This window comes from Callithrix jacchus, chromosome 12 (assembly GCF_049354715.1).
Source record: "Callithrix jacchus isolate 240 chromosome 12, calJac240_pri, whole genome shotgun sequence".
NCBI lineage: Eukaryota > Metazoa > Chordata > Mammalia > Primates > Cebidae > Callithrix > Callithrix jacchus.
In genome coordinates, this window is record NC_133513.1 from 85,406,573 (window position 1) to 85,433,786 (window position 27,214).

The 27,214-nt window shown below is 44.3% G+C and overlaps 2 protein-coding genes and 1 pseudogene across 6 annotated transcripts in view; 2 read left to right on the plus strand and 1 right to left on the minus strand.

The window, feature by feature from the left end:
* Positions 1-250: 250 nt before the first annotated feature.
* LOC100392976 (target of EGR1 protein 1 pseudogene) lies at positions 251-2,093 on the minus strand (annotated as a pseudogene).
* Positions 2,094-15,182: 13,089 nt separating this feature from the next.
* Positions 15,183-20,857, plus strand: HHEX (hematopoietically expressed homeobox). The gene is made up of 4 exons (XM_035268475.3): positions 15,183-15,575; positions 17,559-17,737; positions 17,895-17,945; positions 19,739-20,857. Exons 1-4 carry the CDS (start codon positions 15,215-15,217, stop codon positions 19,958-19,960), a joined length of 813 nt encoding a protein of 270 aa, XP_035124366.1. The 5' UTR covers positions 15,183-15,214; the 3' UTR covers positions 19,961-20,857.
* A 3,827-nt stretch (positions 20,858-24,684) lies between these two features.
* EXOC6 (exocyst complex component 6) overlaps positions 24,685-27,214 on the plus strand; it is a 364,881-nt gene continuing 362,351 nt past the window's right edge. For all 5 annotated transcript variants that reach the window (XR_013525005.1, XM_054243102.2, XM_078346040.1 and 2 more), the window contains exons 1-3: positions 24,685-24,848; positions 25,155-25,282; positions 25,744-25,895. Coding sequence is in view for 4 of the 5 variants with exons in the window: in XM_054243102.2 (XP_054099077.1) it covers positions 25,811-25,895 (85 nt within the window). In the remaining variant the exon portion in view is untranslated. The remainder of the gene's footprint in view (positions 24,849-25,154; positions 25,283-25,743; positions 25,896-27,214) is intronic.

Consider the following 27,214-nt stretch of genomic DNA (forward strand, 5'->3'; position numbering starts at 1 on the left):
GATTTTGTGTGTGTGTGTGCAAAATTTTCCCAAGACATTTTCAGACTTAAAAATAAAGTCGGTGTACAGGTGCTGGTCAGCCTTCTTATTTGTATCTCAGACACTAGTTAAAGGAGGAGGTCCAGGGCAATGCATTGATATCTTCCAGGACACTCCCCATCCCCTAAATTCAGTAGTAGTTGAGTATGACATTTACAGGCTACAGAGACCCAAAGTATCTGTTACACCTGAGTGCTAGGTGGAAGTTGCATCAGCTGCTGCCCTAAGCGAGCTTCATCTTCTGATTGTGGCCTTTGGAGGAATGAGAGAACTGGCTCTTGGCCACTGTGAGGGGTACAGCTTTGCCACCCAAATATACCTTATTGTGGCATTCAGGGAGCCAGGGTCCAGAGCTACAGGGCTGGAGTCCCTGGCTCACTTCCACATAGGCCATCACATAACCTGTCATGAAGGCATCAAAACCAGCTCGGTGCAATCCATCCCCAGGCACTGGGTTAGGACTGGCTTGGCTCCCTGGCACTTCTGATGCAGCTGTATCAGCTACTTCAGGCCTTGCTGCCTTAATCCTCATCTCCAAGTAATTTTTGTTGCCTTGCTTGGAGTGAGACAGGTTCCTAGTTTCATCCTCAGCCACTTCCTGCTCAGTTTCTTCAGCCTTGAGCCTATCCCCATGGACCTGCTTCTTGGGAGGGCCATCCTTAGCTTCTTCCCCAGAGGTCTGTGTCCCCCGTAGGTTCAACAAAGCCCTCTTCCATTTTTTCCACCATTGCCGCCATTGCCACTTATTCTCTGCCGCAGCCTCATCAGTGTCAATGATAAGGTCAGTGTCGTGGGACCGAGGACACTGTGGTCCCAGGGACAACCAGCCATAATCCGAGAAGTTGTCACAGATGCTGGTGGGATGAGGATGGTGGGTTGCTGGGGGCAGGCAGCAGCGGTAATCAATATGGGCCCTCATGCTGGAAGGATAGTTGCAGAACTCCAGGGTAAGGTGTGGGCTGCCCGCTGCCCACTGCTTCCCATTTTCCTGTTCACATTTCCAGAAGGCATATTCTAAGTAGGAGGCTACGGAGCGTGCATGAAACTCAGCAGCATATTTGGTGTCATAAATGCCTGCCGGGAACATCTCACACAGGTCGGCGGTGAAGGTTCCCAGATTCTTAGGGTGGTGTGCATAGCAGTTCTGGTACAGGAACACCAAGTCTATAAGGCCATTGTGTAGCACCAGGGGCCGGTGGGCTCAGATTAGCTTCAGGAATAGGGTCCGTACTGACTGGCTCTGGCTCTCATCACCCATGCCTTGCCCTTATGGTAGGGGATGCCCTGGGCATACTGCTGGTTGAAGCTGAAGCCATGCTGTATCAGGAACTACACAGACTTTGGTTCTATGACATACTCCTCCATGCACAGCAGAGTGAGATTGAACACTTGAGCCAGATAGGAATGTTCACCCTTGTCTGGCTGCTGCTTGAAGCAGGCGAGGCCCAGGGAGAAGATAGAACGGGTCCTGGCAGCATGACACACGGCCTTGTAACGTTCCTCGATGCACTGGTTCAACAAACTCTTCCTGTCCCCAGCCCACTCAGCTCCATGTCCACAGCCATGAAATTGGCTGTCTTTATGGCTAGCAGGAGGGATGGCCACATCTCCTTAAAATTGTTGCTTTGAACATCTACTACAGGAACCCGGGCTATTAGCTCCTCCACAGATGTGCTCTTGCTGACACCACCGTTGGAGGCTGCGGGAGCTGAAGCTGCGCTATCGTCACTGTCAGCAGCCATGACACCGTTCGTCTCCCACCTGAGTTGTCTGTGGGTACGCAGGACTTATGGTTTTGTTTTTTTTTTTTGATAGAGTCTTGCTGTCTTGCCCAGGCTGGAGTGCAGTGAAACAGTCTTGGCTCACTGTAACCTCTGCCTCCCAGACTCAAGTGATTCTCCTACCTCAGCCTCCCAAGTAGTTGGGATTATAGGCACCTGCCACCACACCCAGCTAATTTTTATATTTGTATTAGAGACAGGGTTTCATCATGTTGGTCAGGCTAGTCTCAAACTCCTGACCTCAGGTGATCCAGCCACCTCGGCTTCCCAAAGTGCTGGGATTACAGGTGTGAGCCACTATGCCCAGCCAGTTTTTGTTTTTTTGGTAGAGATGGGGTTTCACCATGTTTCCCAGGCTAGTCTTGAACCTCTGAACTCAAAAGATCCTCTTGCTTCAGCCTCCCAAATTGCTGAATTACAGACGAGAGCTACCATGCCTGGCCTGAGCTAGTTTTTTTTTTTTTTTTTTTAACAACTATTTTTCTGCCACCAGACAAAATTTATTCTACTCTTCTCAAATAGGAGGAAGTAGAGAACTTACTGGGTCAGGCAGAGTGCTAAACATTTTAAAGCCAATAGTACCTTTCATCCTCACAACCCTATAACATGGGTGTGATTACTAGCCTGGCTTTTTCTTTTTTAAAGCCTAAACTCAAAACAAAACAATAAAAAACGCAGGCTGAGAAAGTGTAAATGCCTTGCCCAACATCACAGAGTTAGGAAGTTCAGAGAAGAGTCCATACTTTTACCTACTGGGTAACATTACCTTCTATATACAGGAAATATATATATATATATATATATATATATATATATATATATATATACAGTATAAAAATATGTATATATATACAGTATAAGATACATGTATATATAGTATAAAAATATATCTATATACTGTACTTTTCTTACCTTTGCTTAGCATCAGAACTGTACAAAAAGTTCTGATGCTAACCAAAGAAAAGGTAAGAAGATGAGAATATTGTCCATGTAATATCTGGCTCATTGCTACACTAGTGGCTACAGAATCTAGAGTATTAGATTCATTGAATTTCCAGCTCTTGAATCTTCATGTTATATGTTCATTATGATTAAATCCATTACAATAACTACAACAAAATCAGATAGTCTAGGGTTTTTCAGGACGTTCATTTACCAGTACCATTATAACAAAGCTCCTTGAGGGCAGGAGCCTTGTCCTATGAATAGTCCTATTAGTATTTATATTTTTCAGTATATTCCTCAGGTACCATAGACCCTGGGTAAATTTCTAACTGAAAACCTTCCTATAATAACAGATTTCCAAAATCCAGACAGGGCACATTTATTTCAAGCAATATTTGCTAGAGATATGCTCTATTTTACTATAAAAGAATTAGAAGAGACCCTTGAGCTACTTCTCTCCATTGTCGTTACTGTAGTTGTCATTGGCATTATAATTATCATCATCATTACCATGGCAACTGTCATTTATTTATTTATTTATTTTGAGACAGAGTTTCGCTTTTGTTACCCAGGCTGGAGTGCAATAGCGCGATCTCGGCTCACTGCAACCTCTGCCTCCTGGGTTCAAACGATTCTTCTGCCTCAGCCTCCCGAGTAGCTGGAACCACAGGCGCGTGCCACCGTGCCCACTAATTTTTGTATTTTTAGTAGAGACGAGGTTTCACCTTGTTGACCAGGATGGTCTTGATCTCTTGACCTCATGATCCACCTGCCTTGGCCTCCCAAAGTGCTGGGATTATAGGTGTGAGCCACCACGCCCAGCCCAACTGTCATTTATTAAGTGCTTACTCTGTGCTAGTGATTTAAATGCAACAACTCACTTTATCATCACAATAATATTATGAGACAGATATTACCACCCCTATGCTACTTAAAGGACACTGGGGCTTAAAGAAGTTAAGAAACTAACCAAAACACACAGTAAAATTGGTAGGACTTGAATTCAAAATCATGTTTGCATTTGACCCGTTATTGGGTATACACCCAAATAAATACAACTCATTCTACCATAAACACACATAAGCTTGCAAGTTCATGGCAGCGCTATTCACAATAGCAAAGACAAGGAACCAATCCAAATGTCCATCAAAAGTAGACTGGATAAAAAAAATGTGGGCAGGCGCGTTGGCTCACACCTGTAATCCCAGCACTTTGTGAGCCTGAGGTGGGCAGATCACAAGAGATTGAGACTATCTGGCCAACATGGTAAAACTCTGTCTCTACTAAAATACAAAAATTATCTGGCCATGGTGGCAGACGTCTGTAGCCCCAGCTACTTGGGAGGCTGAGGCAGGAGAATTGCTTGAACCTGGGAGGAGGAGGTTGCAGTCAGCCAAGATCACGCCAGTGTGCTCCAGCCTGGTGCCTGGTGACAGAGCAAGACTTTGTCTCAAAAAAAAAAAAACCAAAAAAACAAACAAAAACACACACACCATATAAAAGAAGAAGAAAAAAACCACACCATAGTACATATACAGCATAGAATACTACACAGCCATAAAAAAGAATGAGATTATGTTCTTTGCAGCAACATGGATGCAACTAGAGGCCATTACCCTAAGTAAACTAATGCAGGAACAGAAAACAAAACACCACATGTTCTCATTTATAAGTAGGAGCTGAACATTGAGACAAGGAAAGGAACAATAGATGCTGGGGCCTAATTGGAGGTGGAGGGTAGGAGGAAGGTGAGGACTGAAAAACTATCTAAAGGGTACTATGCTTATAACTTGGGTGACAAAATATTATGTACACCAAACCCCAGCAACATGCAGTTTATCTGTAGAACCAATCTGTACACGTACCCTTGAAATGAAAAGTTTTAAACAATCATGTTTATTTGACTCCATTCATTCACCTTTTCAAAAATATCTATTGCACACCTACTTTATGCCAGGTACTTTCTAGAAACCGGGTTCAAAATTCAAAAAGTACAAAAGTGGCAGCATAAAGCCACTTCCTATCTCATTCTCCCCTGCCCCTCTCCACCGCTGTGACTACACCACCATCCAGCTTCCCTCTCTTAAGCATCCCGTGTTATCAGTTTCTGGTGAGGCCTATAACTTCAGTCAGGGAGTTCCTTTTTGGGTCAAATCTTGGCATGGGCAATTTCTCCTACCACTCTCACACCTCTCCAAATGACCTCAGACTTCTCTGATAAGCCCATCTCAAATAATTCAGTGTTTCAGCCCCATTTTCACAGCTGGGGGAAACGTGTGTCTTCTGGAAGCCAGATTCTGTTTGAACTGAGATGAAGTCCTTGTGGAACGGGGGAGGGTGAGTTCCTGCCAGTTAATTCACAATGTCATTACCATGAAGCCTCTGTTTTTCTAGGAGGTGGCCATCCTCCGCTCTCATGGATCTCCATGTTTAGAAAGTCCACACTGCTTCCCTCCCACCTCTCTCGAACCAAACTCTCTGATGCCGGCAGCCCTGCGGAACACAGGTCTTGCGACTTCCTTGTGGGCCTGGCATTTATTACCTTTTCCTTTTCTCAAAACAGAATCTTTAGAGTGCTCCTTAAAGTGAAGGATGGTGGAATTTTGTGGCCATATGATTTGAGAGGACATTGTGAAAATTTAAAAATCAGGAACAGAATTTGGACTGGCTTTAAGGTTTTCCATCAGACATTGAGTTCTCTGGCAGTAAGTCCCTCTTTCCTCACTTTCTCAGTGGTGATTAGAAGGGCAGCTGGTTGGTGAAAAAAATGCAAATTAAGAGGCACAGGATCCAGAGGGGCAGGCTGGTGTGCTGAATAGAGGCACCCGTGGTCCAGACAGCATGAGTCCTGGTTTATTATTGATATTAGTAGTACTGGTCAGGTGTGGTGGCTCACACCTGTAATCCCAGCACTTTGGGAGGCTGAGGTGGGCGGATCACATGAGGTCGGGAATTTGAGACCAGCCTGACCAATATGGTGAAACCCCATCTCTACAAAAAATACAAAACTTAGCCAGGCTGTGGTGACACATGCCTGTAATCCCAGCTACTCAGGAGGCTGAGGTGGGAGAATCGATTGAAGCAAGGAGGCAGAGGTTGTGGTGAGCCGACATTGCTCTACTGCACTCCAGCCTGCTTAAGAGTGAACTCAGTCCTGTCTCAACAAGAAAAAAAATTTTTAAGGCTCTTCATAAAGTTGTGTAATAACCACCACAATAAATGTTAGAACATTTTCATCACTCCAGAAAGAAACCCTGTATCCATCAGCAGTCACCCTTCATTAATCCCCAACTTCCCCAGCCTTGGCAACCACTATTCCACTTTTCATTTCTATAGATTTACCTTTTCTGGGCATTTCATGTATAATCTTTTGACTTCCCTGGGCCACACTGAAAGAACTGTCTTGGACCACACTAAAATACACTAACACTAATACTAACAATAGTTGATGAGCTAAAAAAAACCACAAAAAATCTCATAATATTTTAAGAAAGTTTATAAATCTGTGATGGACTGCATTCATAGCCATCGTGGGCCACATGTGACCCATGGGGCCATGGGTTGGACAAGCTTATAAAAGATGCATACAATACGTGGGCTTTTGCATCTGACTTCTTTTGAAAATAAATGTTGGCGGTGGCTCAAGCCTGTAATCCCAGCACTTTGGGAGGCCGAGGCGGGTGGATCACGAGGTCAAGAGATCGAGACCATCCTGGTCAACATGGTGAAACCCCGTCTCTACTAAAAATACAAAAAATTAGCTGGGCACGGTGGCGCGTGCCTGTAATCCCAGCTGCTCAAGAGGCTGAGGCAGGAGAATTGCCTGAACCCAGGAGGCAGAGGTTGCAGTGAGCCGAGATTGCGCCATTGCATTCCAGCCTGGGTAACAAGAGCGAAACTCTGTCTCAAAAAAAAAAAAAAAAAAAAAAAAATCTGCTGTGAACATTTGTGAACAGGTTTTTGTGTGGACATGTGTTTTCCTTTCGTGGGAATATACCTAAGAGTAGAATCACTGGGTCACATAACTTTATGTTTAAACTTTTCAGCCATTGCCAGACTGCTTTTCAAAGCTGCTGCTTCATTTTACATTGCCACTAGCAAGGCATGAGGGCTCCTAATCTCCACGTCCTCACCAACACTTGTGTTTTTAAAATCATTATAGCTGGCTGGTCACAGTGGCTCACACCTCTAATCCCAGCACTGTGGGAGGCTGAGGTGGGTGGATCACGAGGTCAAGAGATCGAGACCATCCTGGACAACATGGTGAAACCCCGTCTCAACTGAAAATACAAAAATTAGCTGGGCATGGTGGCATGCGCCTGTAGTCCCAGCTACTCGGGAGGCTGAGGCAGGAGAATTGCTTGAACCCGGGAGGTGGAGGTTGCAGTGAGCAGAGATCATGCCACTAGACTCCAGCCTGGTGCCTGGTGACAGAGTGAGACTCTGTCTCAAAAAAACATAAAAAAAAAATATCATTATAGCTATCCTAGTGGGTATGAAGTGGTATCTCATTGTGGTTTTGATTTGCATTTCCCTGATGAAGAATGACGCTGAACATCTTTTCATGTGCTCATTGACTATTTTTATATCTTCTTTGGAGAAATGTCTATTCAGACCTTTAGCCCATTTAAAGAATTGGGTGCTCTTTTTATTATTGAATTCTTCACCTTTTAAATTGAGCAATTACTTAAATCTCTACCTAAAGCTCCACGGTCAGTAAAATTCACCCACATGACAGTGGTATGTGATGCACCTTGTAGAATATAAAATGTGAAAAAGGCCAGGTGCGGTGGCTCATGCCTGTAATCCCAGCACTTTGGGAGGCTGAGGCTGGTGGATCACCTGAGGCTAGGTGTTCAAGATCAGCCTGGCCAACATGGCAAAACCCTATCTCCACTAAAAAAACAAAAATTAGCCAGATGTGGCGGTGTGCACCTGTAATCCTAGCTACTCAGGAGGTAGAGGCTGGAGAATTGTTTAAATCTGGGAGATGGAGGTTTCAGTGAGCCGAGATTGTGTCACTACACTCCAGCCTGAGCCACAGAGCAAGACTCCATCTCAAAAAAAAAAAAAAAAAAAAAAGAAAAGAACATCACTGAAGCAATGTCATGATGCCTACTGCTTATGTATTTCAGGGTTCTGATTCCATTTATGATGTAGATGTGGCATTTCTATTTGATCAGATTAGCATTTTGTAAGTTAGTAAAGCACTACAGCACTAATTAATTAGATTTTGTTAAGAATTTAAAAAACATGATTTGATATGAAATTTGATAAATGATTTAGTCATCCCAACAGTTGAAGATAATAAAACTTAGTATAAGTATAAATAGAATCAAGTTGTTATAAAATCCATTGACACTTTCAAGCTATAGATAACTTGGATTTTTACCTCTAAATATATTTATTAAAAGTTGCAAAAAGTTTACCTAAATTCCTTCTAGATAAATTAGAAGTGAGAAACACCTTCTCTTCTTACAAATTTGGTCTTTTGCACAACAGCAATGGCTAAAATAAATGGAGCCAAATTTTTGGAGAAAGTCTTGTTTAATTCAGAATATAATTAAAATCTCATGTAGCTTTATTGGTTTTAGTATCCAGCAGAGAAAAAATATTGAAACTCCAAGAGATTTTGAATTAAATAGCTACAACAGTTTTGTTTTATTAGTTCTGACTGTGTGAAAAAAAAATCATAAGGACAACTTTGGAAAAATCTAGTTCTTTTAGGGCCCCAAATGACTTTTAAAACAATAAAACAAACTATAAAACGTACACAAGTGATATTAAAAATTATGTAGTTCAATAAATGTGACATTCACAAATGTGGTTGTAATTCTTTTTTAACTTCAGCAAAGTGAACATGGATCTGACGATTGGATGTAGAAAGGTAGTGTTATATAGCTTAACAGAATTAAGTGCTTCAATTTGCCAGTGAGGATTATGTAGCTGAGCTGGAATGTTTTACCAATGCCTTTTAAGATCTCCATCTACTTCCCAGGATCTGTGGCTAAATCAAAGAAAGAGAGGATGCTTCCTTCATTAGTGATTATTTAATAATTTTATGCTAGTGATTATTTCCCTAGCATTTTAATATTTATTTTTAAAAGATTTGTAGATTTAGGTCTTTTGATTGGTGGCTGAATCATGCACAGAGTAAAGTAGTACCATAAACTCATACTATTTCTGAAGATGGGGAATAATTTGGATATTCCCCATCTTGATTATGGGGATGATTTACTGTGGCTGGCTATAATTTACTGTGAAAGCAGTAAGTGAATTGGAGTCATCATCTGTTACTTTTGGAGTGGAAGGGGCAGGAAAAAGGAGAAAAACAAAAACAAGGGGAAAACGTTTTGTGAGAAAAATAATAAGCACAGTCTTCTGCTTAGTTTACTGAGGTCCCAATCTTTGAAGACCCAAACTTGTGAAGGTAGATATGAACTTCAGATAATAACAGTTCTTTGTCACCAGAGCTTGTCTCTGTCCAATGAACACAGAAGAACACATTGAATTCATTAGGCCCTGGCATGAGAATGATGACTGGTGGAGGTGGCACAGCATCAGAGCTGACCCACAGAGGGATCAATGATTCCCAAATAACTCTTCACTGATAGTTTCCAGAGGCAAGGCACTACCTGAAATTGTATGCAATCTTCACAAATCATTCAAAACATTTTGCCTTTAACAAATGGATGGTAGGCTGGGTGTGGTGGCTCATGCCTTTAATCCCAGCACTTTGGGAGGCCTAGGTGGGTAGAACATGAGGCCAGGAGATCGAGACCATCCTGGCCAACATGGTGAAACCTCATCTCTACTAAAATACAAAAAATTAGCTGGGTGTGGTGGTGTGCACCTGCAGTCCCAGCTACTCAGGAGGCCGAGGCAGGGGAATCACTCGAACCCAGGAGGTGGATATTGCAGTGAGCTGAGATCGTGCCACTGCATTCCAGCCTGGCAACAGAGTGAGATTCTGTCCAAAAAAAAAAAAAAAAAAAAAAAAGATGGTAAAAAGAATTTGAAGAGATTAAAAAAGTGCTTTTATTTTTTCTCATTTTTATATTAAAATTTTCAAATCTACAGGAATTATGGTAATTTAATTACTATGTATAATAAAAAAGCTAAAATTAGAGTACAACAAATACCTGTATACTCTGAAATTATAGCATAACAAACACTTGTATACTCTTCGCCTAAGTTCACCAACTGATAATTTTCCATACAGGCATATCTCATTTTATTGTGCTTTACTTTATTGTGCTTTGCAGATATCGCAGTTTTTACAAATTGAAGGTTTGTGACATCCTTGCATCAAGCAAGTCTATTGGCACCATCTTCCCAAGAACGTGCTCACTTCATGTCTTTGTGTCACATCTGGGATATTGCAAACTTTTTAGTATTATTATATCTGTAATAATGATCTGTGATCAGTGAGCTTTGATGTTACTATTGTAATTGTGTTGGGGTACCACAAACTGCACCCATATAAGATGGCTAACCTAATAAATGTTATGTGTTCTGACTGTCCTACCGACAGGCTGTTCCCCAGTCTCTTTCCTTCTCTTTGGGCCGCCTTATTCCTTGAGAAACAACAATGTTGAAATTGGGCAAATAAATAACCCTACAATAGCCCTTAAGTGTTCAAGGAAAAGCAAGAATCGCATGTCTGTCACTTTCAATCAAAAGCTAGAAATGATTAAGCTCAGTGACAAGGCCATGTAGAAAGTTAAGATCCACTAAAAGTTAGAGAAGCTGTGAACACAAAGGAAGAGTTCTTGAAGGAAATTTAAACTGGTATTCCAATGAACAAATGAATGCTAAGAAGTGAAATAGCCTTATTGCTGATCTGGAGAAAGTGCAAGTGGTCTGGATAGATCAAACCAGCCACAACATTCTCTTATGTGAAAGCCTAATCCAGAGCAAAGTCCCAACTCTCTTCAATTCTATGAAGGCTGAGAGAGGTGAGGAAGCTGCAGAAGAAATGGTGGATGCTAGATGAGGTTGGTTTGTGAGGTTTAAGGAAGGAAGCCATCACCATAACATAAAAGTGCAAGGTGAAGCAGAAGATGTGATGGAAAAGGTGCAGCAAGTTACCCAGAAGATGTAGCTAAGCTCATTAATGAATGTGGCTATGCTAAACTGATTCTAAACGTAGACCAAAAAGCCTTCTATTGAAAGAATATGCTATCTAGGACTTTCATAGCTAGAGAGAAGTCAATGCTGGCTTCAGAGTTTCAAAGGACAGTCTTTCTCTTGTTAGGTGCTAATGTAGTTGACATTTAAGTTGAAAGCAATGCTTATTGACCATTCTGAAAATCCCAGGGCTCTTAAGAATTATGCTACATCTACTCTGCCTGTGCTCTATTAATAAAACAACAAAGCCTGGATGGCAGCACATCTTTTTGCTGTGTGGTTTACTGAATATTTTAAGCCTGCCGTTGAGACCTACTGCTCAAGAAAAAAAAAATGCCTGCTAGCACAACATCCATTCTGTAGTCCATGAATCGAAGAGTAATTTTGATTTTCAAATCGTATTAAGAAACACATTTTGAAAGGCTATAGCTGCCATAGATAGTGATTCCTCTGATGGATGTGGGCAAAGCCAAGTGAAACCCTTCTGGAAAGGATTCACCATTCTAGGGGAGGAGATAAAAATGTCAATATTAACAGGAGTTTGGAAGAAGTTGATTCCAACCCTCACAGATGACTTTGAGGGATCTACTATTTCAGTTCAAGAAAGTAACTGCATATGTGGTGGAAATGGCAAGAGAATAGAAGTGGAGACTAAAGATATGACTAACTTGCCGCAATCTCATGATACAACTTGAATGAATGAGGAGTTATTTCTTATAGATGAGCAAAGAAGGTGTTTTTTTTTTTTAAGATGAAATCTACTTCTGGTGAATATGCTGTGAACATTACTGAAATGACAACAAATAATTTAGAATATTACATAGCTGGGTGCAGTGACTCATGCCTGTATTCCCAACATTTAGAGAGGCAGAGGCAGGAGAATAGCTTGAGCCCAGTAGCTCGAGACCTGCCTGGGCAATGTAGTGAGACTCCATTTTCTACAAAAAGGAAAAAAGAAAAAGGACCAAAAAAAAAAAAAAAAAAAAAAAAAAAGAGAGAGAGAGACTATTACACAAACTTATTTGATAGAGCAGCAGCAGGGTTTGAGAAGATGAACTCCAATTTTAAAAGTTCTAGTGTGGATAAAAATGCTATCAAACATCATCACATGCTACAGAGAAATCTTTTATGAACAGAGGAGTCAACAGATGTGGCAAACTTCATCGTTGTCTTTAAGGAATTGCCAAAGCCACCCCAACCTTCTGTGCCTCCCACCCTGATCAGTCAGCAGTCATCCACATCAAGGCAACACCCCTCACAAGCAAAAAGATTATGACTTGCTGAAGGCTCAGATGATTGTTACCAATGTTTTTTTTTAAGATGGAGTCTCACTCTGTTGCCCAGGCTGGAGTGCTGTGGCATGATCTTGGCTCACTGCAAACCCCACCTTCACGTTCAAGCAATTTCCAACTAATTTTTGTATTTTTAGTAGACACGGGGTTTCACCATATTGGCCAGGCTGGTATTGAACTCATGATATGAAGTGATCTACCTACCTCAGCCTCCCAAAGTGCTAGGATTACAGGCATGAGCCACCACCCCATGCTGATCATTAGCAATTTTTTAGTAACAAAGTATTTTAAAATTAAGGTATGTACATTAAGGTTTTTAAAAGATATAATGCGAATGCATACTGAATACACTATAGCATAGTGTATCCATTATAGGCACTGGGAAACCAAAGAATTCCCATGACTTGCTTTATTGCCATGTTCATTTATTGAAGCGGTCTGGAACTGAACCTGTGATATCTCCCTCTTTGTATATATATATGTACTTATATGTAGATATGTGTGTATAAACATATATGTAGATGTGCATGCACATAGAAGTGTATATGGAAGTATTTGAAGTAAGCTGTAGATATGACCCATCACCCCTAAACACTTCAGCTTGCAACTCCCAAGATTGCAGACGTTTTCCAAAGTAACTTACAATACCAGTATCACCTCTAAAAGAAGATTAATAATGTCAACTAACATATACCTCATAGTTTGTCCACATTATCCCCCCATAAAAGCAATGTCTTTTACAGTTTTTTAAAATCCAGAGTCCAGTTAATTGGGATATCATGAGGGCTTGTGAAAATCCTCATCCTCAACATTTCACTGTTAGTTGATGATGATTCTTTCCTGAATGAATTATTACATTTTGTGATTTTATCAATTTTTCTACATCTGTTAGCTGGCATTCTTCCAGCTTTCACATCCACTGCACCTTTCTCTGAGTATCACTACGGACTCATGAATTGTTATATTCAAAGTGGTATAATCCATAATGTATTTTTAAAGTTTAAATCACCCAAATTTGGCCGACGGAAACCACTCCAAGGCAGTTTCTATTTTCTTTTCATGGTTTCCAGCACAAGACGTCGTTGAGCTTACCTTGCACTTTTCTTGCCCTAGACCTACAATCAGCCACTTCTTCAAGGACTTACTTAGATGATGAATAGGTGATATATCCATAGACTGCAAGCCTCCAAATATTCAAAGCAATACATGCTCCCTCCAACCCCACTCCTCTTTTCATAGACAGCCGATGTTAGTTTTTTTGTTATCTTTCAGAGATAGTTTATATCATAGAGCAATACATATTATACAAATTTATAATTTACATGTACTACATAAATATAATGATCAATTATATTCTTACCTACCCTCAACGTGATTTAACTCGAATGATAGTGTAGTACACTCCTGAGTTTGTCTGGACTTGTAGCTCTTGTCTGTCATTAGATTTTGAAAGATATCTATTATCTTACCCTAAAAAGATTAGGAGCATTTAGGCTAAGTCTCAGATGTTTCAGATGAGAAAAACTCAGGTAAGGTGACTTCACCAAAGCTGCATTAACTAACAACGTTCACATGCTACTCTCTGGACTTAGAATGTCCAAGCACCCTGGGCTTGCTGACACCTACTCACTTTTCAAACATCACTACTCGGGAAGCTTTTCCTTTCCTTAATGTTTCCCAGATAGGTGATGTCCCTTGTTACAGGTTTTAGATCATTATGTACATCTCCTTCCTAGCACATGCATGTATTAAAATTTGTTTCCTGTCTCCGTGAGAAGGACTACATCTGTCCTGTTCACTGCTGGCACACAGTAGTTGCTCAACAAAAAATGTGCGGTCAGGCTTACAGTCCACGCCTCTTCCTACTGTGGTCCTGCTGCATTTGGAGAAATAGTTCCAAGTTATAAGCTTGAAAACCTTAGAAGTCTCAATAGAAAAAACTGGGAAGTCTTTCCATTTCCACGATTAATGGAGGACCTTAGCAGAAACCGCTCACCGCGAGGTGTGACGACCGCAGGAGGGCGTCAATCAAGAAAATGCCCCTTTGCCCCGGAGGCGAGTGGAGCCGCACAGCCACACGGGCCAGCGGTACGGGCTGCTTCAATAGAAAACACGTGCAAAACCAGAGCCAGACTGAGCGCAGCTGCGACCCTCAAGAGCCGGCGGAAAAGACACGGAGCAGCCCTCACTGGATTGAAGACTGCACAGCCCCTGACCGGCGCTGTAGGACCCGGGCCTCCCCTTGATTGTTGCTCGGAGCCGCTTCTGCCAGCATACTCGCGGAAGTGGCTTGAATCAGGGACGTCCAAACCAACCGGGTGGAGCAACAGTGCGCAGCACCTTCCAGCCATCCAAACCCCGCCGGGCCGCCGCAGCTAAGGGACGCAGAGCAGCCCTAGGAACGCAGGGCGCTGTCCCGCTCTGAGCGCCCGAGGCGGCCGGGGTGACAGCCAGCGCAATTGTTAATCCAGGGAGCGCACCCACCGGGGAGGCGTCTCAAGCCAGCGGCCTCTGCTCCAGCCAAGCCCCGCTACTCCCCGTCTGGAAACGACTGCTGCCACCCGGGGCCCGGGCCCGGACCCTGACGGCGCCCCGAATTTCAGCAGAGGTGCCTCCGGGCCGCGGAAAAGGCCGCTGGAGCTCGCACTCAAGGCGGCAGCCTTCGTCGTGTCTCCCCCGACGGACGCGGCCCCGAGCTTCCCTCGAGGGCGTCCTCGACCGGGGTGCCTGGAGACCCCCGGGGCGACAACGGCTGCTGGGCATCAAGGTGCCGGGTGCCCGGAGCCTGGGAGCTAGAGCTCCCAGGGGGCGGGGAGCTCGGCTGGCTGGGCGGGCCGGGGTGGGGGCGGGCGGCAGCTCCCGGGGCCCCGCGCCATTGGCCACAGGGCCCGGCGTCAGGAAGGGGCCAGCGAGCGCGGCCCCACCCCGCGGCCGGCGGAGCCTATCGCCGGGAGCGCGGAGCGCGGATAAATGTAGCGCCGCGGCGCGGGCTGGCAGCTCTGCGAGGGTCCAGAGCGCAGCGGAGCCATGCAGTACCCGCACCCCGGGCCCGCGGCGGGCGCCGTAGGGGTGCCGCTGTACGCGCCCACGCCGCTGCTGCAGCCCGCGCACCCGACGCCCTTCTACATCGAGGACATCCTGGGCCGCGGGCCCGCCGCGCCCACTCCCGCCCCCACGCTGCCGTCCCCCAACTCCTCCTTCACCAGCCTCGTGTCCCCCTACCGGACCCCGGTGTACGAACCCACGCCGATCCACCCCGCCTTCTCGCATCACTCCGCCGCCGCGCTGGCCGCTGCCTACGGACCCGGGGGCTTTGGGGGCCCTCTGTACCCCTTCCCACGGACGGTGAACGACTACACGCACGCCCTGCTCCGCCACGACCCCCTGGGTAAGGCGGTCGGGCGAGGGTGGGGGCGAGGAGGCGCCACCCGGCAGGTGGCAGCGCCCGGGAGGCCGAGGGGCGAAGGGGGCAGGCGGTAGACGGCTGTGGCAAAAGCGATGAAAAGCGGCTGACGGGCACGCGCGGGGACGGGCGGCGCGCGGCCGGGGCTGACCGCACCGTGACTCAGATTGGTTTTCCTGCACCTTGAAGGCGTCGGGGCACGCGGACCAGCGAGAGACCTCGCGGCGAGGGCAGCCGTGGACCGCGCGTGTCACCCGGGGTGGGGCTCCCTTGGCGCGAGGGACGAGGAAAGTGGCGTCGGGGCGCCCCTGGCCGGCCCCCGTGGGGTAGGGATGGCTTCCGGGCCCGGGCGGCTACGGGGCTGGACCTGGTTCAACAGGCTTGTGCAGTGAAAGAGCCTGACCCTTTCCGTTCATACAGGAAATCTTGAGTTCTCGATAGGAGTAAATCTGGTTTCAGAAGCTGTTAAGTGTTTTCCTGGCTGCATGAAGCAGACCCTTCCCCCGGAGTAGTGCACGCTGCTGATTATTTTATCGACATCCTCAATACAGACAAATTCAGGAAACACTCGACTTCTGATAGCCGGGATCCGTTTTTCTGATATTGTTCATTTCCTCTGTGTGGGATGTGACTTTATGGCAGCTAAAATAACCAGTTGCTTCCTATTTTTTTTCGAGGCTGTTTTGCACCAGTCTGAAGCCTGACGCAAGCAAAATCTCGAAAAAACAATGCTAGCTTTCAAAGCGTTGAGGTGCAGGCCTGCGGACTGATGGACGCACTGACCGACCGACACGACTTTGGAGTAGGAAGCCGCAGCCCCTGGGTGCCAGTTAGGAAGGGAAGCAGGGACACATAGGGCATATCTTTTAGAATTCGGGGCCTGTCCCCTCAGTGTGCGGCTTAAGAAATAAGCCGCCCGTGGTCCGCGCTGTGGTTGACCCTTGGCGCCTTCGAGGTCTGAAGCCCTAGGGTAAATAAGGAAACGGGGTGCCTCTAGAGTTTTAAATGAACTCTGTTATTGGAAGCTTCACTAGGGACCCTGAAGACAAATAACGTCTTAATTAGCATTTTAATGTCACCATTTTTATGGCGCGGCCTCTAGCTCAGCCCTCCACCTTCCCTTCTCACGGTTACCGGGAAGGGGATTGTATTTTAGTTCATCTTTTTATGTTTTTGAGTTGTTGTCCTGTCTGGCTAATTCCAGCCTCGAGAGTTTGATGCAGCCCGAGCCTGGCTGTGGTCGCCTGTCGGGACTGGAGCGGGACCCTCAGCCGGGCCGGGCCTGGGAGCAAACGTTTTCACTGTGCGCCCTGAGTTTCCTTGGGTTACTGCTGGGACCGCGCAGGAGGAAGCAAAGGGTTTTTCGAGCTAGACCAACAGGAAACACATTGACGGAAATGTTGCCATAGCCCATGGGGTGGCTTTAACTGGCCGCCCCCGCGGGCTGGGTGTGAAATCAGAGGAGGCCGCGGCTCCCCCAGCCAGGATTGGAGGCTCCTCGCGCGGCCTAACGCGGCCGTGCTGGCCCGAGCGCTTCCCGGGCAGCCAGGCCTTGGCGGTACAGCGGCCCCGCTCCACCCCCAACACGCACACACCCGGTTCACCATGGAAGATCCAAGGGGGCAAAAAGTGTATCAATCAGAGAGCCACTGGGCAAAGAGAGTCGTGGCATTGTAAGCCCAGTCGGTAGTGCGCATTCTTTTGGGGATTAAAGATGTGTCTGGATCTAGCTGTAGGTGTGACGGTTGTGTGTGGGTGAGTGTACCAGGATGGGCCGTGTGCATCTGCAGTGTCGGTGTGTGACTTCGGGCATATTTGTGTGTTGGTGGGAGCGTGTTGGGTCCACGTGCCGGTGGGTGTGTGTGAACGTGTCTGGCTGGGTGGCCCCTGGCCTACCTTTGTCATCCCAGGGGGGTCTGGCCAGGCCTCTCCAGGGCCGTGGGTGAGCGCTGCTCTTCTCGCCCGCAGGCAAACCTCTACTTTGGAGCCCCTTCTTGCAGAGGCCTCTGCATAAAAGGAAAGGCGGCCAGGTGAGGTTCTCCAACGACCAGACCATCGAGCTGGAGAAGAAGTTCGAGACGCAGAAATACCTCTCTCCGCCTGAGAGGAAGCGTCTGGCCAAGATGCTGCAGCTTAGCGAGAGACAGGTGAGCTCGCCAAGGGCCTGGGGCCGCCTCCGGTGGGGAGGAAAGGCTTCTGGAGTGGGGGTCGCCGGGCCACCGAGAGAGAGGCGACTAGCGACCCTGCCCTCTGGCAAATCCCGACGCGGGCCCGTGGCGAGTTTTCTTTCTCTCTTTCCTGTAGGTTAAAACCTGGTTTCAGAATCGACGCGCTAAATGGAGGAGACTAAAACAGGTATGGACATGGTTCTGTTTCTATGGAAATAAATATTTTTATCACGTTATCTCTGCGAGGCTGTTATGGGTTGTATGCAAAAGTCATTTGAGAGACTATTTAACCTCTTCACCTTGATTAAAAAGACAAATAGTCCTGCTGAAATTCAGGATGAGTTGCTCAGGTGGCAGTAATGCTAAAAGCACCTAATGGGGTTCCTATATCAATTATGCTTGGGTTTTCGCACACTGGCTAGTAAAACTCCCAGCTAATTGTTTTATAAATCCCATATGTTGTTTATCTAATTAACGCAGGAAAGATAAAGTAATTGACAGTAAATGACTTAAGCAGTTATCTTTGGGAGAAAATTGTTTCTTTTATTTACACAGCCATAATAAAACCAGGCAGAACTCAAGGGTAAATATAAAGAAACAAACACCTTTAAGTCTTGTTTGCACTGTTTTTTAGAAGAATTAACTGTCAGGGAGCTTAAAAATTATTTTCCATCTAATGCCAGCTCTTAAAATGAAATATAAAACTTGTAAGAAAATATTCGGGCCTGTTTGGAAAGTAGCTTAAACTTTCTACCAGTCTTTCTTCCAGTGACCTTGTTTCGCAATATGTGATAAAAAGTAAAGGGTGATTTAGTTTTTAAAAGAAGGTCTATTGACTTAAAGCTAAACATTCATTTTTGATGTCCTAATCTGGATGTATCCTCCAAAGTTATCTGACAATTGCTGAGTTGTTTACTTGTCATTGTATATGCAGTTTATAATAAATAAAACATTTGGAAACAATGGAGAGATTTAAAGCAAAGTGGATTTTAAAGTGTATTGATCATTATTTTTTCATTCAAAAGAAAGCATCCCAAGGAATATTTTGAAACAAAATAAAATTCCCATAATTTCATTACTGTAATGTGATTTAAATATTTGCAGATTCACTCTCATTTTCTGACCTTGTGAATCTATTTGTTGAGACTACAGGCTTGCAACTATATAACAAATAGATGTTGTAATATTTCTAGGTGGTATTTATAAGCATTTTAGACAGGTGTAGGATTAAAAATTCACTAGCTTATGTATTTAACAGTTCTTGGTCAAAGGCTTGGCTCTAGTTTACCAGAGACCTTAAAAATAGTGGTTTCTATGTATTATCAAGATATTTCCCAGAAATTTGCCCCAGATTTTAAGTAAATTGTAGCTAATTGTCTACAATCTCAGTTGGCAGCATTCTTCAGATCCACGTTTTTTTCTTTGCCATAATTCTGTAACTTGTTATATATTTATACATGTAGATGTTTATAAATTTACTCCAGAAAATGAATGAAAAAAGATCCAGTCTAATAATTTTGAAACTTTATTCTTAATTCACCATTTAGCATTCTTATTTTTTAAATGTCTGGAAGACTATTAATTGACAAAGTTTAAATATTTAAAGAATGAAATTAGGATTTATCTGTAGTGATCTGATTTTCTTTCCCCCTTAAACTTTTGAGAATATTAAAACCATGGGTTTGGGCTGGTGTTAAGTAACCAGAATTTGTGTTCAATTGGTATAATACATCTGCATTTATATTCATGGCTGGTTCTCATCTTGTAAGCATATAATTTTTGATGTGACAGAAACTTTTCTTCCAAAGTGAGAATAAAGCACAAGTATGTATCTCCTGAATAAGAAGATAATAAACTGAGAATACTCAGTAAACTAAAAATTAACAGATAATACCGGATGAAGGGATGTTTTGATTTATGCCTCTTACCTATCCATATTTTATGATCCTTCCAATCTCCATTTTCATTTCCTTTATTCAGGAGAACCCTCAAAGCAATAAAAAAGAAGAACTGGAAAGTTTGGACAATTCCTGTGACCAGAGGCAAGATTTGCCCAGTGAACAGAATAAAGGTGCTTCTTTAGATAGCTCTCAGTGTTCACCCTCCCCTGCCTCCCAGGAAGACCTTGAATCAGAGATTTCAGAGGATTCAGATCAGGAAGTGGACATTGAGGGCGATAAAGGATATTTTAATGCTGGATGATGACCACTGGCATTGGCATGTTCAGAAAACTGGATTTAGGAATAATATTTTGCTACAGAAAATCTTCATAGAAGAACTGGAAGGCTATATAAGAAAGGGAATCAATTTTCTGGTGTTCTGGAAACCTAAAATATTTGGTGCACTGCTCAGTTAACAAACCTACATGGAGACCTTAATTTTGATTTAACAAATAGTTTATGTACTGAACTTAGGTTGTTTTGATAAAGTGACATAACAGTGATTCAATTCTTGCCCCTTTTAAGAAAAAGTAAGTTGTTATTTCTATTTATGAAAAAGTAATTTTGAACTTTCTGTTAAATGTTTAAGTTATAGCTTTAAAGGTTTTAATAGGACCTTCTTGAATGACTTTTCTGTAATCTGTATATCTCCCACTTAATAGTAAGGCAAAGGGGTACCCCAAATCCAGAGGGGCCTACATTTTAGGCAGCCTTGAAATATTTTAAAAGGAAAACATTCTTTCATATGACATTCTTTTACTGCTGTCTTAAATCCAAAGCCATTTCAGAGCTCTCGTCTAAAAGATGTATGTTCGTTTTGTCAGAGATATAGTTGATAAGAATTTTAAATGCTTGTTTTGCACTATCACTTAATACCTATTTGACCAAGGTGTTAAGGGGATAGTAGCTTCCAATTCAAGCAGAGAAACTGACCTGACTAAAATTAATCGCAGATGAACTAGAAGTCGCAGGTTAATTAAATGTAAGTAGATTGTAGATACTGTTTTATATCAAACTATGTTTATAATGTGTATATAGAATTGTTCACTGTAAAAAAAATTGCCAAAATGTGTTTTTTTAAGTAAGTAACTTGACTATATAATAAAGCCCAACGTGGGACGACTCACATCGTCCCAAGTTTAATTCATTGATTTTAAAATATCTGCACACTTTTTCTTAAAGGACCTCCTGAGTGTCTGGTGCGTTGCTGGGCTCTGGGGACGGGAAGTGATTGGGGCTGGATCTTGCTGGGGCTCTCGCCCTGAGTTCCAGGACAGCGGGTGGGTACCTGAAATGTGGGTCGGGGCCTCTCCCGGGGCGTTTTCCTTGGGGCTGGTTGTGTGTGAGGCTAGGGCACTGCTCCTGTCGGTGAATCCCGAGCTGGAGACACGTTTGAACCACGGGCACGCCAGGCGATGAGAAGAGCGGTGGCCGAGGCCCGCTGCGCAGCGTAGCGCGAGGCCGTCCGGACCCCATCGATTCTCTGGCCCTCGCCGTCCTTGACCGGCTGAGTCAACACCGCGTCATCCCTCGGCGGCCGGGGCTCTGGAGCCTGCTCCGTGCTGCGGGCCGGGGTGGGGAGGTCCGTGTGGGGGGATGGGAGGCTCTGGCCGAGAGCAGTGGGGAGGTGGTTTGCGATGAGAGCGGTTCTCGATTTCAGGGAACTTCAGAACCTTCTGGAGGGCTTGTGGAAACCCATGGCTAGCCCCGTTCCTAGGGATCTGATCTATTGGAACTGGGCTGGGACCGGGAATTTGCTTTTCCAACAAGCGCTGGGATGACGCCAAAGCTGCAGCCCGACACCACCTCTGGTGGTGTGATGTGAGCACTCGGGGTGTGGAAGAAGCTGCTGGGACCGGCACCCCTCCCTCCCGCTCACTCTCCCACCTGCTTCCCTGGTAACTCTGGCCAGCCAGAGGCTGGGGCAGAGTACTGAGAGGAAGGAAAGACGAGGGAAAACAGGAATGCAGGGCTTATCCAGGCTAGTGGGAGTGAGGTTTGATGGCTGAGCAGAGGGCGCAGTGTGGAGGTCGGGGCACCATGTGATCGAGAGAGAATGGAGTGCTGAGGTGAGGTGGGTGTGGAGGCCCAGGTTTCTGACTGTTGAGGGTATTGCTAGTCTGTGCCAGCTGCTTGTCTAGCTGAGCCATCAGGTCTCTGCCAGTCCAGGAAAACTATGACAGAGACTTGTTGGAGAGAGACCCGGAAATCTCTCTCTCTAGCCTTGGCCTCCATGGAGGCCTCTAGTTGTAGAGTTGGGTACCTCTGGCTAAGGACCTGTGAAGGAATGACCCTACCCCTTGCCTGGCTCCCAGGGCTGTGGCCCTCCCTAGATTTGGACACTCAGATGAAGACAGTGAAAAAGTCATTGTTCTTAGGGACTTGTCACATCCTGCCTCCTTAGATTCTAAGAAGGCCCCTGGAATTGTAGGTGAATTAAGATTTTTGAGAAAAGCAGTACTAGTCCTTAAGCAGAGAGGTGTGGATAGACTTGGAAGTTTGAAGATTTGGGTTGGTGTTTTAGTTCTTGGCCTCAACTCATTTGTAGGTCAAAGATGGTCTAGTTGAGCCACATGACCCCTTCCAGCTCCCAAATTCCCAACTCAATTCATGCCATCATTATTGTTCTCCCTATCCCCATGTCTCCTCAACCTTGGCACCCAAAGTAGCCACCCAGTGGGAGAGTTTCCTTTCCCATCAGCTGTGGGCTCCAAGCTCCAGACCCTGCCTAACAGATTACATCAAGGTTTCAAAGGTCATAATCCATCTCATCTGAAAAGGGGACTGTCTATATCAGACAGCTTGTGGACATAATATTGAATTAAAGTAATCCTGAGATCCATGTGTGTGTTTCACTTCTGGAGATAAACCCTGGTTAATGTTTATTCTTGAGAGTAACTGTATCATGACTGTTCAGCAAAGAAATACAGACTAATGTATTGATTGACACTAGAAAAGTCGAGGGGTAAAATCTAGTTTTAAAGTTGACAATTCCCTGAAACCAGGCTGCTTCCCAATTTCAAGCTTGTCCTAACTCTCTTCAAGTTGCTCCCACTCTGAATCTAAACATGTCCTTAAGAATCAAGAGCATGTTAACTGGAGGAGGTGCAGTATTCTCAGGACACAGGTAGGCATTCACTTTTCTGAAGTGCACCATTGCAGATTGCCAATGAAGATTTAGAAATTCCTCCTACGATCCAGGCATTTTTCATTTGTTTGTCTTTTGGCTATTTCATGTTTAAGCAGCATGTATGACCTTTACAGCACAACTCCTGTCTTGTTTTTAACTCTTTTTATCAGGAGATTCAACTTGAAAACGGTTATCATTTAGCAGAAAGACAAACAGAAAAGCACATTTTTGTAAGCAAAACGTTAATGATTGGAAGAATTGCCCTAATTTCACCATGACAGTGTGTGATTAATCCCCTGGGTCGTGTACTTATACTTTAAGTTATTCAGTTCATTGGTCTTTGATATTCAGAACCCTTTCTAACTTAATATGATATTGATTTTGTTGGATGATGTACTTTGACTCTTTAAACAACATCACTTTTAGAGATGACTAGTCTACTGTGTAGTATTTTATTTAGAGAACTATTGCATAACATTACTTTTTCTTACTTTTTATGGTTCTCTCAGGGTGAAAGCTGATAACACATCTTGTGGGAAAAGAGGAAACCATCTCTGATAGTGAAAGTACCTATTCTCTTTCAACTTTTCTGACAAGCTTTTGTGTGTGTGTGTGGTTTTCATTACTGTGAATATTCATCTTAGGGCATGATTGGGCAGGATAGGGATTTAAGAAAACTTATTTGGACTTGGGGAAAATGCATTTTGCTGGGGACAGAAGACACTAAAATTCCCATTCCAGATATATTGCCATGTGGAAATTGATGAACTCAAAATCTCCTGATTTTGATTTTTTTTCAAGATCTAATAATCAATGAGCCTTTAAATCCGTGGTTGGAGTTATTTATGTGACTACTGACAATATGGGACAGAATGTGAAAACCAAACAATCACCCAGGATGCTTCTAAATGACTGGGAGTTCAGGCCAGGTGCAGTGGCTCACACCTATAATCCCAACACTTTGGGAGGCTGAGGCGGGCAGATCACCTGAGGTCAGGAGTTTGGGACCAGCCTGGCCAACATGGTGAAATCCTGTCTCTACTAAAACGACAAAATTAGCAGGGTGTGGTGGCACGTGCCTGTAATCCCAGCTACTTGGGAGGCTGAGGCAGGAGAATCCCTTGAACCCGGCAGCGGAGGTTGCAGTGAGCCAAGATTATGCCACTGCACTCCAGCCTGAGCAACAGAGTAAGACTGTCTCAAAAAAAAAAAAAAAAAAAAAGAAAAAAGAAAAAAGACTAGGAGTTCAGTATTTTGTAGTCAAAATAATCACGTTGTACTGATATTTATTTTTCAGTCCATAGAGGTTTTAGGAAGTCCCATTTGGACTCTGTATATGTCTAATTTTTTCCCTTGACATGTATTTTTTTGTATTGTTGATAAACCCAAATAAGAAGCACTTTGGAGACTCCTCCTACTCACCCAAAGATCTGAGACCCCAGGTCCACAGAAAGAAGAGCAGCTACCCCTTCACATGTGGCTGTAGGAAAACCAGAATCACACCGTTGTGGATGCAAGCATGGCTCGCAGCAAGACAGATGGAATCCCTACCCCTCTCTTGCTGGCTGGGGCCCCGGGGGACAAACTCATCCTCAGCCTCCGTCCCTCAGTTCCTAGAGCGGAGCGTGGCTTCCCCGAGAGAAGGCGTCCGTCCCATGCACGCAGTGGGCCCGAGTGTCAGTCAGAAAAGCTAGACAGCCCCAGTGATTCCTTCTTTTGAGACAGCTCTTGGGTTCGCAGTTGCAGGCGGGAAACCTGCTCAGTCGGATGTACACAAATCTCTCTGGACAATACAGAGGGCTGCGGCAAGGGGACCTTGGAGCTGGCAGAGGCATTTCCTGTCTGCGGAGGATCTTGACTTTGGAGCATCCGGCCGTCGCCGCGAGCAGCCGAACGCTTTCCTGCGTTGCTACTTTAAAAAAAAAACAAAAAACAAAAAGAAGTCACTGCAAATATCCCGCGACTTTCCAGATGAAAGCCAATGAAGCCGCTTCCCACTTTAAAAACATTTGTTTAAAACGTATGTTCTATCCATTCCTTAGACTCCTTTTTATTTTGGAAGGGGAGTTTGGTATCCTTGAAAAACCATAAGTATTCAAAAATCTCATTCTCTCTGAAGTCAGCTTTTTAGATGAACAAGTACGGGAAAGAGTTAACGGCAGAGGGTCCCTCCTCTGCTGCTCGCAGACGCTTGCAGTAGGAGATGCTCATAACCTTGTTTGTGTTTTTCTATCGGGGTTTATGCCCTTCCATCCTCCTTCTCCTCCCCACTTTTCCTTCCTCATCTTATTCATTCCCTTTCTCCTTTCCCCTCCTTGCCTTTCAGGATTCCTCATCTTCATTCAGTTTACTTCCCCATTTAGAATGGAAAATGACTAATCTCCATTCTTTAGATGTCACTACTGGAGCCAAGATTTTCCTGAAATTTATGGAAATGTTCATCTTTTAGCTGAGGTGAGAATCCTAATTGAGGGGAATGTTGCTGGAGCCCTAATGCGTTGCTCCCATCCAGCCGGGGATAAATGTTTAATTTATTTTATTATTAAGCAATAATAATAACATAGGCTGGGACTGGTGGCTCACACCTGTAATCCCAGCACTTTGGGAGGCCGAGGCAGGCAGATCATTTGAGGTCAGGAATTTGAGACCAGTGTGGCCAACATGGTGAAACCTCACCTCTTCTAAAACAAATACAAAAATTATCCGGAAGTGGTGGCAGGTGCCTGTAATCCTAGCTACCCCGGAGGCTAAGGCAGAAGAATCACTTGAACCTGGGAGGCGGAGGTTGCAGTGAGCCGCTGCACTCCAGCCTGGGCCACAGAGTGGGACTCCATCTCAAATAAATAATAATAATAATAATAATAATAATGATAATGAGAACATAAATAGAAGAGTAATAATCCCTGTGTCCTAAGGTCAAGGCACTCAGTAGCACTGGAGTGTAACGGAGCTGACAGATCTGGAATAAGGGGTGAGCAGCACATGCTGTGGCAGGGACTCCCAACCAAAGAAAACGAAAAGGAATGGTGTTCCACGGAGAAGGACGGTCCTGTCCACAGGCCTGGAGGTGAGAGAGGGTGGGGAGTATGCATGACTGAACTCCAGAGATTCTGAATTTCAGAATTTTGAATCAGGGATTGCGGACCTAGGTTTGCTTTACCCACCACACAGTTATCTTTGTTTTTGCATTGGCACTTTCCTCTCTCTGGAACTCTCTTCCCCACCAGATATAGCCTCATGGCTTGCTCCCTCCTCTCCTTCAGACATGGCCTTCCCTTTGCCAGCCTTTTTGCGATGGCAACCTCCTCTTCCTATCCCCAACCACAATTTAATTTTTTCTATTTCACTTAATGCAATGGGATATAATATTTTTACTGCCTTATTATTTGTCTCTTCTTGCTGATATATGAACATCATGAGGGTAGGGATTTTTGTCTGTTTGGTTCACTGCTATGTATCTTCAGCCTGCCCTATTAAGCACTTGGTAAATATATGTTAAATTAATGAATTACTGAGCATGTACTATGTGCTGCTAAATATTATGCGAATCTTTCACTTGCTTTATATCATTTAATCATCAACGACCCTATGAAGTAGAGGCTGTTATCAACCTCATTTTCCAGATAAGGAAACTGTCACCGAGAAGTTACACCCAAAACCTCAATTACTATACCGGTCAATGTAATGAGAATTTCCTCACTGAATCGGTTGCACTCTTAAGAAGGTATCAAATCAAGTCTAATTCTAGCTGTAAGAAAAGAGTTGAGGTTTTTTTGCTTATCTTATTTAATCTTTTGCCTTGATTCAATCTAGCATTATATCTGGAAGGAATTATGATACAGCATCAGGTATAAGCAATTTCTGTGTATGTAACATATTATTCTATTACATTAGAAAACTAATAAGCTGAGTGAAGTATCATTTCTCCCTCAGTTTTCTGGGGGAAATGAGCATTATAAAATATATTTTATATCTTTCAAAGTGTTAAAAAAAAAAGTTGTCTGGGTGTGGTGTCTCATGCCTGTTATCCCAGCACTTTGAGAGGCCGAGGTGGTTAGATCACGAGATTGGGAGATTGAGACCATCCTGGCCAATATGGTAAAACTCTGTCTCTACTAAAAATACAAAAATTAGCTGGGTGTGGTGGTGTACTTCTGTAATCCCAGCTACTCTGGACACTGGAACGTCCGGAGTAGGAGAATCCCTGGAACCCAGGAGGTGGAGGTTGCAGTGAGCGGAGATAGCACCACTGCACTCTAGCCTGGCAACAGAGCAAAATTCTGTCTCAAAAACAAACAAAAAATGTTTTCCTCTGGTTCATGTTATTTGGTGTCGCAATTACATAAACTATTTAGTATAATTATGTTTATTCTTCATCTGGCCCAT